Source organism: Haplochromis burtoni, unplaced genomic scaffold, assembly GCF_018398535.1.
Source record: "Haplochromis burtoni strain Fernald_Lab_line unplaced genomic scaffold, NCSU_Asbu1 Contig_456, whole genome shotgun sequence".
Taxonomy (NCBI): domain Eukaryota; kingdom Metazoa; phylum Chordata; class Actinopteri; order Cichliformes; family Cichlidae; genus Haplochromis; species Haplochromis burtoni.
In genome coordinates, this window is record NW_024582817.1 from 275,136 (window position 1) to 292,298 (window position 17,163).

The window sequence follows — 17,163 nt, forward strand, 5'->3', positions numbered from 1 at the left end:
CACACACACACACACACACACACACACACACACACACACACACACACACGTGGACAGTGCATCCATGTGTCTCCATGAGGACCAGGTCTGAGTGATCACAGAGTCAAATCAAGCCCAAATGTTTAAACAAATCAGCCCATTTGCTGTTTTTCATTCTCTTTAATGTTAATAATCAGAATTCATATTTATCCTAAGAACCACAGTGACTCCAGGGACCTGACTGAGAAAGCAGCTTGTGAAAAACACTGCAGTGTAACTTGACGTGCCCTTTGGACCTAAGAGCAGCAGAGGTCATTGATTATTTCACTGCTATCCCACTTCTGTCTTTTGCAATTGTTTTGAGGGTGCTGTAGGACTGACCTTATTTTTGCACCTTTCCTTCCACATCCCTAAACTAGGGGTTCGGTGGTCTGCTTTTCTTTCATTTTCCTTGAGGAAAGTGCTGGATTTTTTCCCCCAGATTTCTTCTTTAATATCTTCCTCTCAAATTCCTCCTTAGGTTGTTCCAACATTGCCCGATCCTTTATTTCGTCTGACCACTTATCGCCATAATCTCTCATCTTGGTTATTCTCCATGTCCTGGACCAACTCATTTCAGTATTATTGGACTATTTTTAGTGCAGTTTACAACTTCATACATACTGCAGGACCTGTTAGTATTCATTAATGTTTGAGTGAAGTGAAAGGTCGTCTGCACAGTCAAAATCATCTATAGCTGCTGCCAGAAGGTCCACCTTTGCACTACTGCACCTTTTTTATTTATTTTTTTACTATTTCCACCACAACGCATTCAATAACCAATAGGAAGAAAAAGGTGCAATCACATCACCTTGTTTAGACTCTAAGGCTTGCTGATAAGTGGCCATCGTACAGAAAGACGCAGTAATCTTGTTATAAGAGGTCTTTATGTGTATGAACTTCCCAGAGATGCCGTAATGTTTTATAGGACCACAGAGGGTGTTCCTCCGAAAGCTGTCGAAGGCCTTCTCAAAGTCATTAAGATTTATAAAAAGCCATGTGTCAGACTTATTGTTCTATTCATTGCCTTTTACCAGTGAAAAAATAAAAGTGCACTCTCACATCTATAACCTCATCCTTTTGTTCAAAGCAAACATTTTTTCCTAGCATGGTTAATTTGTGTTGGTGTGAAATTACACTGTTAGTCTAGTCACAGATTAGAAACCCATTAGAACACTAGAGTTCTCATGATGTGTAATGCCGAGTGTTTGTTTATGGTATTAAAGCAAAGCAGAACCACCGCCGGCTTTTAATATTACAAAAGCTATAGAAAAGCTACAAGCTATAAAATCAATCTTGAAGCAATTAATTGGTAAAAAAATGATCTTATAAAATATTTTCATCCAACACCCAGTCTTACGGAGGTGCATCTCCTTAGAATTGTTGTGTGGCACAACAATGAGCTGATTATTCAGACAGAATCGAGAATGATCTTCACCTGCAACAAGAACAAGAATTCTGCAATTCAGCACATGATTCAGCATAAGATTTCTTTCTTCTTTCATCCTGGAGTCAGGGTGTAATCCACAGAGCTAAAGCCACAAGAGTACAGTGGAAACCCAAGAACAAGTCCAAAAAACACCCCCTGAAACCGATCTGAAACTAGCTTAAAACAAAGTCCCAAACCATTCCTAAACAAATCCAATCCTAAATAATCCTAAACAAAAAACATTCTAAACTCAGGCTTATTTAAAATGCCAAAGAGTAAAAATGGGTTTTCAAAAGGGTTTTATAAAATGCTGATTGCTAGAGAGGTCCTGATGTGAAAGCAGTTTGTTCCATGTTTAAGGTTCAGCTATGTCAACAACTTGGGCTATGATCTGATCTCTATCTCATCTGGACATCTGGAGCAAGTACTCAACAGACCTCAGGCATCTCAAACCAAAGTAAAATGATCATGGAGGTTATGACGTATCAACCCATGCAAAAACTTAAAAAACAAACAATAAAACCTCGAAATCAATTCTAAAACTAACTGGAAACCAGTGCCAGGAAGCCAGTATGGATGACATGTGCTCTCTGAGCATAAAAAGTGAGAGACTGATTTCTCCTCTCAATCATAAACTGCAGTGAAGTCAAATCAGATTCAGCAGCTGGTTTTCTGGTAAATGAGAACCTAATGATTTTTTTTTTCATTTTACAATAACCTGTGAATAGAAATACACCAGAAACAGCAGGATAGCCAGAGATACGAAAAAGGATGAAGCTGTCCAGTGAAAGAGACACCTGTCCCAGAGCTATTCATTTTTTCATATTTTGGGTCCCCCGACTCTTTAGATATGAACTCTGCTGTGAATCTTACTTTACTGCTCCAGCCAGCAGAAGGAGCTGTAGCTTGTAGCAGTTATGAGGATTAATGACATGACAGCTGGGAAGAAAAAGGTTGACATTGAAAGTTTGAGACATAAATTGTTTCCTGTACGCTGTAAAGCAGATGATTGATGGTTCTGTCCTCCTCCTAGACATCAACATGAACCGAATGAAGGAACAGACCTCGAGCTGGGCTGTCAGTCATCGACTTCTTAGGTGGAAACAACATGTTTAAAGTTAAGAAATACGAACAGGTGAGGACAGAATTATTTAACCGCCTCTATGAAAATTTCATCTGTTAAAAGTATTTCCCAAGTTCTGTTAAATAGAGCAATACATTTTTAGCACAGCTTTTCCAAACATCCTAGTTTTATTTTGGATGCTAACACAAAACAAAATTATCTCACAAAAAACAAAACTAATAACTGTTAAAATTACTAGCTCCCCTGATGCTAGGGGTCAATTGTGTGTCCTTGTTGCAAGATAATAACTTACAGTCATTTCAACATCTGCCAAGTAATCCTAGCCCATTCTTCTTTGGCAATTTGGTGGTATTTTGGCATAGACCTTGGTCTTCAGTACACGTCACAGATTTTCAATGGGATTCATGTCAGAGCTTTGTGTAGGACAATCAGTAACTTTAGCTTTGGTTTTCTGGAGATTGTTCCTTATCACGAGGGACGTATGTTTCGGGTTGTTGTCACATGGAAGACAAAGTGATGACCCTGATCCAGTTTTGCAGCTGACTGCTTCAGATTTCTTTCAAAATCTTAACATATCCTTTTTTCTTTGTGATTCTTTCCACCTTCCAGACACACTGAAGAATCCCCACATCCTAAAACTCCCACCACCATGTTTCACTGTGGGGATGGTGTTCTTTGGGTTGTACGCCCCTCCTTTCTTTAAACAAACATAAGCACATAAGCTTTCCCCTCTTCTGACCAAGGGGCGCACTTCCAGTATTCATAATTTTTCTCCAGGTTTTCCCTAGCATACTTCAGGCTGGCTTTAAGGTGCCTCTTCTACAGAAGTTGAGTCTTTGTTGGTCTGCAGTACTTGGAGAAGTTTTGATAAAACTTTAAAATAATTTTGGTAATTTTGTCCTCATCTGTAAAGTGAATCTAGTGCGACAAGTTTACTGGCAGAAGCATTATGGTTGGGTTTATGTAAAATATGCACATTTTCAGAAACTACAAGATGCTGCGCTTCAAATGAAGTGTGACAGGTTTACTGTTTTTCTGTTGTCATTTATTTTTTCCATACCGACAATGGGCTGTGGATGACAGAACCGATCCTTACCTGTAATTCCAGTTTTAGACTAGTTGCCAATAACTTGGTGGATGTTACAAAGTTAACACATGCACTTAGAGTGTGTTATCTAACACTGACTCTGCTGTCACCTCGCCAGAATACACATTGTGTTATTTTCTTCTGCATATGGTTGAATTATGTGAGAGACGGAGCCAGTGAGTGAGTGAGACAGTAAATCTGTTTTCCTGAATCTCATCCCAGTGTTTTTCTTTGTCTGTTTTAATTAACAGACAGCTGATAGGAATAAACTGAGAGCATCCTCTGGCAAACACAGTCCTGCATATGCGCATATGTTTGGCTGTTTGAGAGAATCACTTTAACCATTTGGTGGTTACAATCTGCTGCGTGCAGTTTACTGCCACTCCTACTGCGTACACACCTGCAAATTGCAATTCAACAGAAAATAAAGTTGATGCATCATTCATGAGGACGTCCCTTATAACTCCTAATACAGCCTACTTCAAGGGAACATCGTAGAGCTAGCATACTAGTGAGTCATGAGTTAATGATTGATTCATAATATCCGTTAATCATTCATACTCTGCGCTTTCTTCATGACTCATTTCTGTTTAACTCTGATCCAAACACTGTAACCACTCATTCATTACTGATTATTTCAGCACTAATTGCTCTTTTTGTGTAACCGCAAGTAGTGATCCATGTGTCTGAATAGCATCTCCTGGCTCTTTATTGTTGTGTAAATGTATTCGATAGTATTTGCACCAAATCTAAAAGTCACATACTGGAGACTGATTAAGTGTTTGATTTGAAGGGAAACAGATGAGGGCCCATTGAGAACATGTAATCAATTGGAAACTCATCTGTGACAACTTTTAAATTCATTTTCATTGATAAGACATAAATATACTGGTTTAAAACATTCCAGGTCTTATTAAAGGCCATTACATATAGTAGCCACAAGCTAAACAGTCACATTTTCAAACATAAAAGATGTAACTGACTTTTTTGTCAACATAATGCTAACCATATACCAGCCATAATGAGTCTTTGCTACGCTGGTCAAATGGTGGTCCCTCTCCTCTTTAGTCTGGCCCTGATGTCCATGTTTTCCAAAAAGAATTGAAAATTTCAATTTAGCTAACCTCAGAACAGTTTTCCACTTTGTATCCCAGAGAAGATGTTATTTCTGAATCATGCTCACATATGGCTTCTTTTTTGCATGATCAAGCTGTAATCTGCATTTGTTGACGGCAGTCGTTTGTGTTCTCACACAGTGGTGTCTGAGGTTGTTATCATTTCTATGAAAGAATGATGCCTGATTTTGAAAATATTGATTTTCAACTTTGTTCCTTGCGCACAGAGATTTCTCCAAAATCTTGGAGTACTTTGATGATATCGTGTACTATAGATGATGAGATTTTCTAACATTTCTTTGTCAAAATTATTTCAAAGTTTGCAGGTTTTTTCTTTTGCAGACTGATGAAGCTCTGTCTATATTTACTTCGGAAAAACGCCTCTCTTTAAGAGGGCACTGACACTGACTTCTATTAGCAAACACTGGATGAACATTAAATTTGTGGCTCTGTAATGCAACTTCATGCAACTTTTGCCTGTCCTCCTGATAAGAGTCACGATTCCTTGGGCCTCTTGAGGGCTCATCTGTAATTTGACATGCATTGAAACAACTAGTACTTTCAATTTTTGCTGAAACAGTGGAGCAATATATCAATCTTTATGTCACCTGAACACAAACATTTGGGCATGTTATCCATTTGGTTCCTGAACAACTTTGATTGTGTTCTACAATAACCAGTACACATTATTGATACTCATTAACTCAGCAATTGGTACAATAGATCGTTTACATTGTAGACTATGTACAAAAAGACAATATTGCCTCAAATAATCTGTGTATTTAAACCCTTCAGTCTGATGTTGTGCTCAATACCAGGATTATCTGAATGATTGGACAAGAGGAAGACTCCCCACAGGGTGCTAATGAAGACTCAAAATACATCTAGATTTAATATATTAAGATTATTGTTATGTGAAAATCCATGGAAATGGATTAAAACAGCATTGTTATGGCTTGGCAAACCAAACACTAGTTGCTTCATATAGGGAAAAATATTCTAGAAATCCCATTTTTTCTTTTTCTTTTCTCAAAATCACTCGTTGAAAGACTTTGACACTTTAAATATTATTTTAAAAAAATCAAAAAAGACAGCAAAGTATGTGCAGCTTTTAACTCTCTGGAGGATACTTAAAGGTTTTGTAGGAGTTTTCCCAGACAGTAGACTAGGAGAGAGCATGTAACCATAGAAATTGCCATGTTGTCTGGGGAGGCCTTTGACACTTTAAATATGCTTTTGTTCTGGACATCTCAGTTTAGACTACTACCTCTGCACTGTTAAAGATGAGCTGTATTCTTCTCAGTGTCTGGAATTATTTTCTGTTTGATTCCATCTGTCATCCCCTCAACTGAAAGGGGAAAACAACCACATGTGGTCCATCTGTTCACCTGAGAACAACAGCAGCATGCAGCATGCATACTATGAACATGTCAGCAGCAACAGCACATATCTAACAAGACATCAAGACCACCAACACAATTTTCATCATCTGTTCCATGTAAAAAATGATCACGAATGTGCAGAGAAACCATGCAGTACAGCGCTACATAGCCACAGAGCAGTTTGACAAGAAAGTCAGCTGAGTGTAGATGTAACAAAAACAAAAACCCACACAAATCTGAAATTAAACACATTTATCAGATTTCGACTAAAATATGATGCATATTTTATTAAATTTCCCTCTTTAAGTCCTCAAATCCTTCTATTGTGGCTGTTAGAGGTCGACATAAAAACATGACAGCAGCAGAGGAGGCGAATCTGACAGATGGGTACAATACATCCTCAAACACACACTCCCGCAGACACACAAACTTGTACTCCTATACATGTGAGGGGAATGACTTAGGCCCTGTTCAGATTGAGAGCTTACACTGTTTCTCTTATGTAACATATTTAAAAAAAAAATAGATGCAGACCCTATTTAATAGAGGTTTGAAAGATGATTCAAATATTTTTTTGCTTCACTTCCAAAACAAAACAGAACAGGCGGTGGACGTATGACAAAATGTACTGCTGGCACTCACAGAGAGACTGTTCTATAGGCAAAGTTATAAGAAATTATAAGGATTGTGTGGCATAAGCTACAAATAATAGACTAGACTATCTGTCCCCAACATCTGATTGGAGTTATATCTGAAAGTTACAAAAAAGCTTTAAAATTCCTCAAAGCTTTTCACCTTTCCTGTCACTGTGGCGACTATAATGCAACACTAGGTCAGCATATCAGTTACCTTCATCATTTTCCTGCATTTCATGCAACATAATTTTTATTTATATGGGAACAGTTCACAACAGTTATCTCAAAACACTTTGTACTGTAAGATAAAGACCTGCAATATTAGAAAGTAGCTCAGCCACAACAGTACCAACAATCATGTTTTCCAGTGAATACATCAACCTGACTTTGATTACTGACTGCTTCTAAAACTCTGTGTGCGATTAAGTAGTTTTGATTGAAATGCCTTGAACGCACCTGGATAGATTGAAATTGAGCTTTTTATGAAGATATGGACAATAACTTTGGTGATCACCTGACTTTTTAAATAACACCATCTTTAAAACTTTGTTCATGCTGAGAAAAATACAGTGGCCATACACTTGGTCCCCCACTTGGGGTTAACTTAGCTAGTATAGCAGCCTGGTGTGTAAAGTTCTGCTGACCTAGGTGTGACTGAGTCAAGCGAGCATGACATGTTTATACAACATAGCTCATTCACCCATTCACATCCATTCATACAGCCATGTCGAAGCGCTTTCTATTTAACATTCACACACATTCATACATGGAAACATTGAAGAGCAACTAGGGGCTAGTATCTTGCGTAAAGATATTTGCCATTTTGATGGAGCAGTCAGGAATTGAACCTTCTGATTAGTAGATGACCCTCTCTACACCTACTCCAAAGATAAAGATCCTACAATAATACAGATGAAACAATCAGATGACCCCCTATGAGCAAGCACTTGTCAACAGTGGAAAGGAAAAACTTCCTTTTAACAGGACGAAAGCTGTACACATACATGTAGCGTCACTGTCACGCACTACACATCACACACATTCACTTTTCCTGAAATCTATCGGTCCACCCGTTGGCAGGTGATTGCTAGGCAACATGATAATTTAATAATATAGATTAAAAAAGAAATTTGAGGGGCCTTATATGCTCCTGTCCTGTCCAAGTTTGGGCAGTCACCTCCTGACTGTGTAGACAGAGTTCATGGACAGGCATGCTAAAGTTTCATGGTGGTGTTTTATTGTGAGCTTTAGGTGGGGAACAAAAAGGACAAAGTGTTTATTTCCAGCATAATTCCAGAAATACTTCACTCTTTGTAATGATATGTACCTTCTCATACTCCGGTACAGTCTGGAAAGATAATTATTTTCTTTTAAAAAGGCAAATTATGCACTATGATTAGAATTAGACGTTTATTCTTTGCACATAACAGGTCAATAACAGCTAAACCTTCCACTAAAAGTCTATTTTCCAATTAAACTCTTTCTGACTCAACCAGCTGATTATTGAAAGCTTCAGACAACTTTCTGTCTTCTTTTGTAAGCCTCTCTGTATATTTGCATGCGTTTGAGAGAGATAAATGGCTTCAGGATGAAATGGAGTGCAAAGCTGCAGACAAAACACTACTTTATCATTTTCCTTTCTTCTCACTTGCTCCTCTAAACTAACAAACCAGATGAAGAAAGATGCACAAAAAAGACAAAAAAGTGAAAAAATACCAAAACAAAGGGAAAAAAACCATCAGTACTACATTTTTTATGACATGTCCAATAATATTTATGACTTAATATACTGTACACATCACATATTATGGCTTAACATTGTTATTCATTCTGTTTCTTTGCTTCACACCAGCAGCAGCCTGAAGGCAGCGTTCATCAAGACTGAGCACAGAGAAATGTCGGTATGAGGCCATATCCTGAAGGAAATTAAATAGAAGCAAGCCGTTTCTCCATCAGGCAGAGGCACCACAATATTTATAGCAGAGCCTTTTATTTTCATCATCAAAATCACCCCATATTACATGAACAGTTCAGTTTGGACACACTTCATCCAAATTTTATGGTTTTGAGATATTCTAATACTTCTGCTGCCACTCCAATAAAGAGGACATCAATTTCAGGCATTTAATTACCCATGAAATATTATTCATCCAGTGTACTGGAGGTAGATATAGTTCATGGATTACTTCAGGTCATGTTGACAAAAACGAATAAACACGTACTTTACATTAAATCTTAAGACTACAGCATATAATGATACTTCAGACAGTTACAGCTCAGCTCTCTTAGATGTATAAAGCTCAACAGCATCAAGAAGATCTTAATTAAAAATGAGAACTTCAAGGATTAGAAGCCTCCAATTTTTTTTTATTGTGATCATTGGAAGATAACAAGCTGTTCTCTGCTCCTCAGTAAAATTCATACTCAGCCTCGCACTGTAAATAAAGCAATGTTATTTCATTTAACTGTGTTACATTGTTTTGGTGTACTTATATTGAGTTGTTTACACTATAGCTGTTCATCCTTGTTTGAATTCATCATTTCCATGTGGCATGTTTAAGCAAGGAACAGTTCTGAAATTACAAACACAAAGAATCATGGGACTATTTTTTTTTTTTTTTACTTCTAGCAGTGCCAGGTGATTGGCACACCATCTTTGCATTTACTAATGAACTTCTGCTATTCTGTAGTGTGCTGGGACCTAGGAGACACACACACTGAAGTCCCACAGCTGGTGCTGCACACAAAACCAGAAGGAGAAGCTGAGAATCCCAGGCTTCCCTCACCCCAGCCGCCTCTTCCACTTCATCCAGGGGAACACAGAGTCATTCCCAAACCAGCTGAGAGTTATAATCTTGTCAGTGAATCCTGGTCTGTCCTGGGGCCTCCTTCTGGTAAGACATGCCCATAACACCACAATCAGAGGCATCTGTGAGGTATCCTAGTCAGACGCCCAGACCACCTGAACTGCCTCCTTTGTAAAGAGGTGGCTTTACTCGGAGACTCTTCCAAATGACTGAACTCCTCACCCCAGAGAGCCCAGCCACCCTTTGAAGGAAACGTATATCTAGAATCTTATTGTTTTGGTCACTACACAGAGCTTGTGACCATAGGTGAGGGTAGTAAAGGAGATTGTAGACTAAGTCACCAACTTCGCTTTACCCTATGCTCTGTCATAAAAGATGCTCCAATCTCATGGTCCCTTCTTCAGTCATTCATAAACAAGACCCTGGAGGCTGGAGGTCCCCACCTGATGAAGCCAACCCTTGGCTAATCATAGTTAAGTTTTAATACTTTTATCATTTCAGGTTCATAAACTCAATCTGTTGAAGTTGAACTACTTTAATGTAGAGAAGAGCTCATTCATTGGATATACTATGTTAAGTTCATGTGACTACATTTGCTGGAATACTACACAAAAAAAGTATAGCTGACGCCTCTTAAATTGGCCTTAAATTTTGACTAATAATGAGTTGTCCCTATTCCATAATTCTGATTCTTATGACTGAATAACAATGTTTGATTATTGGTTTTCTTTCAGTAATGTTGGAGGATCTTTGCAATGCATAACAGCCTCAAGATGACCACTGCTATAAACCGGTAACACAAAGTTGCCCATAGTGTGATAGACTGGTGACCTGGTGCACACCACCTTTTGCCCTTCAGCAGCTGGGATAAGCTCCGGCGCCCACACCCCGCCACCCTGAATCACATAAGCATATTATTGATGGATAGATAGACAAAACATAAAACACTTGCATATATTTTTTCACTCTTCTCTTTTGAAGAAACACCTCTGCAATGTACATAAAACTCTGCAACACTGTACTGTGCGTAATTTTTAGTTTTTGCTGTCATTATCTTACAGGTGAAATCTCATCAGTGTCTGCTAATGCTAATTCTTTAAGTTTACATCTAGCTTTATATGGTTACCCAGATTAATATAAATGTTGAATATGTTCCTAGTTTAAACTGGAGATTTTGAAAAGAACACTTCCTGGGTGCTGAGTGTATAAAAAGCAAATGTTGTAGGTCTGTATAAAGCTCACTGGTAAATGAGAATAAGGCTGAATGTTTTGGGTATTTTTTACAGAGCTCTGTTCTCTTTCTGTCTTTGTTCATCTTTTCGTATCCTTTATTCTTCTTTAACGGATGTCGTTTCCATTCTTTCTCTCCATCACTTTGTTTCTGCGCCTCTTTGTTTCTCCGTCTCCTACGCTCTACTTTTTTTCTCTCTCTCTCCGTCTCATACTACGTCTGTCTTCGCTGTTTAAGCTTGTTCGCCTGGTCACACTCCCTCCCTCTTTCTCTTTTCTGACTAAAACCTTTAAATTTCCTTCTGCTTCATCGTGTTTGTCTGCTCGTCACGTATTTGATGTCATACTGTAAAAACAGGATCATCCTCTCTGCTTTTGTTGTTGCCCGGGGAAATTTGTAACACGCACACACAAACACAGAGCTCATTGGTGTAGCCGTTGAAGTCATTTTGACTTCTGTCACATGTGGTGTGTTCATAACCAGACCATTTGCATTTGTTAGAGGAAAATTTATTTTTTAATTTTTAACTTGTGTTTCATGTCAATGTTCACTATTAATTTTATTTCCCTTTTTCATGTCAGACTGATGCAGTTGAATATAAAAGACCACTAGTGATATCGCAGCAGCTCATGGGTTCGGGCTGAGCCACAGGGGTTTGTTTCAGTCTCAGCACGATAACATATCAACAAATTTAGCCTCTGTAGGTGGGTCACTTTCTCTGAAGGAACATTTGTATCTTATGAACATTATTTAAACCCTCATGCTGGTGTGCCACCCTGCCTGCATGAGTGGTGAGAAATGTACAAGACCTCTGAGCTAAATCCTGAGCAGCTTTCAGAAATACACAGACACATAAACTATGACAAGTCTGATACCCACAAACAGCCTGTTTTTTTTTGCAAAGAATGCAGAGTCCTTTGAAAGTCACAAGACATTTTTAACATGCACCTGGATGTTCATGAAGTCGAACGAAAAATGGTAAATATTGCATTTATATGTTAAACACATTTTCAGTAAATTGATTGACATCGTTTTTAGAGCTTTTAGTTCTTCTTTTCAGACTACAAGACATAAAATGTCCGAAATCCACAAAAATCAAATTTTATAAATACACTTTCACTTATTAATAAACAAATTTTACAAAATGCAAACAAAATATTAGTTTTGATGACCAAATTAGATACATTTTTAAAATTAAAGCATAATCCAAACATTTCTTGCTGACCAAGAAAGAAGCCCCTGCTTCAAAGTTCACCCTTTCAGGCTCAACTAGAATGCCTACTTAGACAAGCCAAATGGCTACAGTTTCAAGTTGTGTTTGGAGGAGTAAAGGTGAGGCTTTTAAACCTATGAACACCAACTGGCAAGCATGGTGGTGGTAGCGTCATGCTCAGGGCTGGAAAACAAGGAAAACAGCCAGTTTAAGCAAGATCTCTTTATAATTCCTGAGTCGAATTATCTGTAAGCCACTTTGCAACCCACCTTCACCCCAACTCTCTCTCATGCCATTCTGACTTAATGGCTTATCTGTTATTGCTCCCTGCACGAGGCTTTTCATGTAAGAATATTGACAAGCTCCCTCAACAGATGGGAAGAGAAAAAAAAAATCATATTTTCTTCTCATCTCTTCACCATCAGTCCACCTACAGTGTTTTGTGTACTTAATTGAGATATATGGTTGCAATCCTCATAAGCAACAAAACAAGACAAACCGAGTCTAATGAAGAATGAAGTTTTAAGAATTATTTGCACAATACATATAATTCATACCATAATAAATGAACAGCAGGTGATGATAATTCTTAGATATACTCAAATCATTTGTTTTATTAGTATTTCAGTGTTATTTGTGTCCTTTCTTGCATATCAGACACACCTGGTCCTCAACAGGTGTGGTGACATTTAATGTTGTTTTTCCAGAAGTAAGCTACCAATTACTGACCAGTCTGCACTTATTTTAACTTCCAACAGCTGTGAGTGTCTTTTGCACATCAGATTTACATAATTCTGTGCTAACAGGTTAACCCGAGCCACCAGTTTGAGTCTAGTGGTTCAGTTTTATTTCACTAAGACAAGCAATCCAGCATAGTCAGCTTCTGTCAGCCTGAATCTATGGCTTATGTGACAAAATACCACATTATAGCAGAATGAGACACTAATGAACAGACATGTGACTAAGCTCACAGTGGATGCATTTAAATGAAAGAAAATTCTGTTCTGTGTCTGCCAACAGTTCAAGGAATGAATGAACTCAGTTTATAACAAAATTGTCACCACCTGCTGTTTTCTTTTTGGTTTTGGGGGATTTTTTGTTTTGTTTTTTTCATCAAACCCATCATTTTGTGTGCTTGTGCTCCATTTTCACATGAGGTTGCATTAATTACATCTTCGGCGAAAAGTGTGAAGCCCACATATTGAGTATGAAACATCTTTAATTCGAGTGGGCACGTCCTTAACTTGGCTCTGTCAGCCAGCGTGAATCCCTCCATATTTCAATTGCAAATATACAAATGATTTTTTACTGCATTCATTCAACTTTAGTAAAGTTTTATGACTAATATAGTCAAGGGAACCTTATTCTTCTAAAACCAGAATTACATGATCCCAGCTATCACAATCTCTTTAGCAAATGCCTCCTGTCAGACTCTATAATACATACATTTTAAAAAGGATTTATATATTCTCTCTCTTATACTCTGCATCCAAATAATCTGCTCTCATCCATCATTTCTAGTTGATCTAAATTCACTTCAGTGAGATAAAAAGGTTTAAATTTATGAAAATAATATTTTTTTTCAAGGAGTAGCTATTAAACAGGTGGTGAGGACATCAAACATTTTTAGGAAACATCTTTAGGACAATGAGCAGGTGAAATTATGCAGTTATCATAGATTATGTAGTCTAAAGAGTAGGAAAATGTGATTTATGGGGCTTACAGATGTATTGTTTCTGCACCATTTGTACAAAAATGTGTCTAGACAGAGTAAACATTTCTGAAAAGATTATTTTGTGCAAAATATTATATTGTATAACCAATACTCATAATCCTAGTTAGTAAGTATTTATGAACACTGTGTTAAGAAATCAGTTACAATCAATGATCTCCAATCATATGAAATTTTACAGTCTGAATAATACCTTTCTTAAATGACATTATAGTATATATTCTATAGTATATTCACAATCCTTCGCAGTATGAATGGTAGTATAATGTCTAAGCCATCAGGTACGTTGCCTACCTGGTGACAAATCTCGTGGACTACCACCATGGTGAGTTCCATCTGATAGGATGAGGACGACACGTCTGCGTCCAACAGGATCTTCTGCTCCACGAAGACGCTCAGGCCCCAGTTCTCCATGGCGGCGTAGGGGTGTTTGGGCACAGCCAACAAGTCTGTAAACCAATCATGACAACAACAACACATTACGGCTTTTCAACACATGCTGAATGTTTTCCTGCATTAATAAACTCTCAGCGAGATTCCACCACTTAAATAACAGGAGGCGATCGCTGTGACAGAATGACTGCTGGCATCGGTGCGGTTCCCATTTCGGGTTAAAATTAAACTCATGAGTCATTTTAACTATGTGCCAAAGGAGCCTTTCATCCACACAACATAGATATATGGATTTTTCAAGATATAACTCTACATATATCTGTATGAGAGAGAAGCAGTCCGAGAGAGAGATCAGCTGAGATTTAACAAAAACGAGTAAATGTAGAGAAATGTCCTTTGGGTGGGGAAACTTGGGTTGTTTTTCAGAAAAGGCATTTCTCTCCAGTGAATGAGTGACCGGTTCAGGTCTTAATTTAAATTTAAAATCACAAACTTCTGGCATTTCAGCTGCAGCGACCTTCGTCAGAGGATCACTTGCAGACAACAGGAGACATTATTATTTCCTCTGAGAAGGAAAAGTTAAGGACAAAATAATACCTCAGTCATAAAGAGGAGCAGAAATGAGCAAAGAATTACATGAAATTTACCAAAAATATTCTCTTCATGAATTAAACAGTATTTCTTTGAGACACACAAGGAAAAAAAAAAGGCACTACTGTAACTAAGACTTGCTTCCATTTTGAAGCCTCTCCAAACCAATTCATATCCAATTCTTTACCCGCCATTCCTGAACCCTGAGAAAATCAAATACCTGGGTGTCATCAAACGTGCTGCCTCTTTGGCATTGATAGTGGGTACTCATTTTAACCCTTGTGGCTTGAAACTCATATAGAGACCGGTCTTGAATTTTTTAAGGCAACTTTTCTACCTTAAAGTCACAATACAAAAGTTGATCTTTTAACATTTTAGGCTTCGGTTTCAGAGGCCTAGATACTCAGTTAAGGTTAGGATGACTCCCTGGCGACCACTGGTTGCTAGTGAAATATCTATATTTCTCCATAAACTGGTGAGTTAGTTAGTTGTCCATTTTGAAGAACATCATTAAACAGAAGTGGTGTCTTATGGAACAAACTATCAGCCACAATGCAGACTCTAGATGCCTTCCCTTCCCCCGAGTCACACGTCACCTCAGGTTAGGTCACATGTGGGTATAGGGCAAGATTTCATATTGGTTTCACTCTTAACCCACAGTGATAGTAATGACCCATAGCTTTTTTCATACTGTGGGCCACTATTGATTATATTACCATATGATCAATAGTGAGCCAACAACCTTCAAAACCACCTCCAAAGGGGATAACCCCCACTAGGGGTTAAATACTTTCAACTTCTTGTCTGTAGAACCGAGGAAGCTTCTTGAAAGGGACCCAAAACATCTTCACAAATCTAAAGCTGTACAGTTTTTTTCTAAACTCTGAGACAACCACCAGAATGGAAAATGGACACATTCACCTTCAAAGTACAATTTGCGTGTTTGGAAACGTGTTGATTTCAATGTAAGATGCAACTTTTACTTTGATGGCAAGCAGTCTCTCCTTTGATGATGATTTTTCACTTCCCACAGTTTTGTGAAAACTGTCTGGTGTGTCTTTGCAGTGTTTCCGTATTTTAGATAAAATAAGGAAAAGTATAATAGAGCCACTGTAATGGCATGTACTGTGGAAGAAAAGGCGGGGATAATATTTGCAATATGAAAATAAAACAGTCCAAACAAAAAGTAACAATCTGGCTAAAACAGAGAAGCAGGAATGTAAAAACACAGAAAGAATTAAACTGAAGACAAGTGAAACTAATAAGGGTGAAGAGCACAATCATAATCGTGGGAAGAAAGAAACAAGAAAAAGGAGGTAAATGCAGACAAATTCCTCACTTTGTCTACTCTAAGTGGAGAAGAGGAGGTTATTAGAAGAGAGATTAGAGGAGGCAACAAACATCTAACAAAATGAAGAATTCATACTGCAGAGCTGTGAAAGCGATGTCGATTAAACATGACATGTGACACAGATGCATCATCTGTCTGTTCTGTGTTACAGCCTTTTGCTCTACTTTGTTTTCGCTGTCAAACGAACCTAACACTGTTCATGACAAGTTATATATTTACTTTAAATTAATGCTGTGTCAAGAATATATAGCTATGATGAGTATTGAATCCCATATTATCACATCAGCAAACAGCGACAGGTAGATAGTTTGACTGATCATCTTCTAACCAATACAAATTATGAAGACACATCGTTTACAGAGTCTTACTTCTTTCATGGTTCTTAAGACTTTTTCCTTATATTTATTTGTGGACCTTCTGTTGCCTTGCATGTCCCTCCTCCTGATGGAGTATGCAGCAGCCAAAAACTGCAGTTACTCGAATGCCCACTAGAGGCCACCTCCAAAAGAGTCGATCTCCATAGACTTCCACGTCAAAATGTTCAAATTTAGAGCAGAAAACACTTGATTCAAGTTGTGTGTGTGCTCTCTTTTTTTAATTTATATTTTTTAATGAAACCCAGGTTTATAATTATGATCATGGTTACTTTCATCAGCACCTGTAGTAAGCACCTGTCACTGAACTGGACCTCTTAACATCTGACTTCTGGGTATTGGTTTAAATTTTTGTACTGCTTAGAGGTAACTGTGTTACTATGGTACTATTGTGCGTTACTAATATTGATAGACCTCAGAGTATTCAAACGAAAGTTAATAACTGATCAAATAAATGTCCTGGGGAGTTTCAAGATAGTTTCCAACAGGTGATAACTGCTTCTAGAAGGACTCTGACATTTACAGTTCACCAAGACTTTTCCTTCTCATCCACATAGGGTCATTTCTGTCTCAAAAAACAAAAGAAAAAAAGCTTCTAAAACACAAATTCTGAAGCTACAAAATGCAGAATCCAGAATGCAATGAGTGACATCACAGCATCTACATCCATCTTTCATATACAGAATATGTAACTATTCCCAGGGATTCTGAGGACAGATTG

The 17,163-nt window shown here is 37.9% G+C and overlaps 1 protein-coding gene across 1 annotated transcript in view; it reads right to left on the reverse strand.

The window, feature by feature from the left end:
• Positions 1 to 17,163, reverse strand: part of LOC102291928 (thyrotropin-releasing hormone-degrading ectoenzyme) — a 273,214-nt gene that overhangs the window by 105,072 nt on the left and 150,979 nt on the right. The window contains exon 5 of the mRNA XM_042213580.1: positions 14,028 to 14,182. Within this exon, the coding sequence (XP_042069514.1) occupies positions 14,028 to 14,182 (155 nt within the window). The remainder of the gene's footprint in view (positions 1 to 14,027; positions 14,183 to 17,163) is intronic.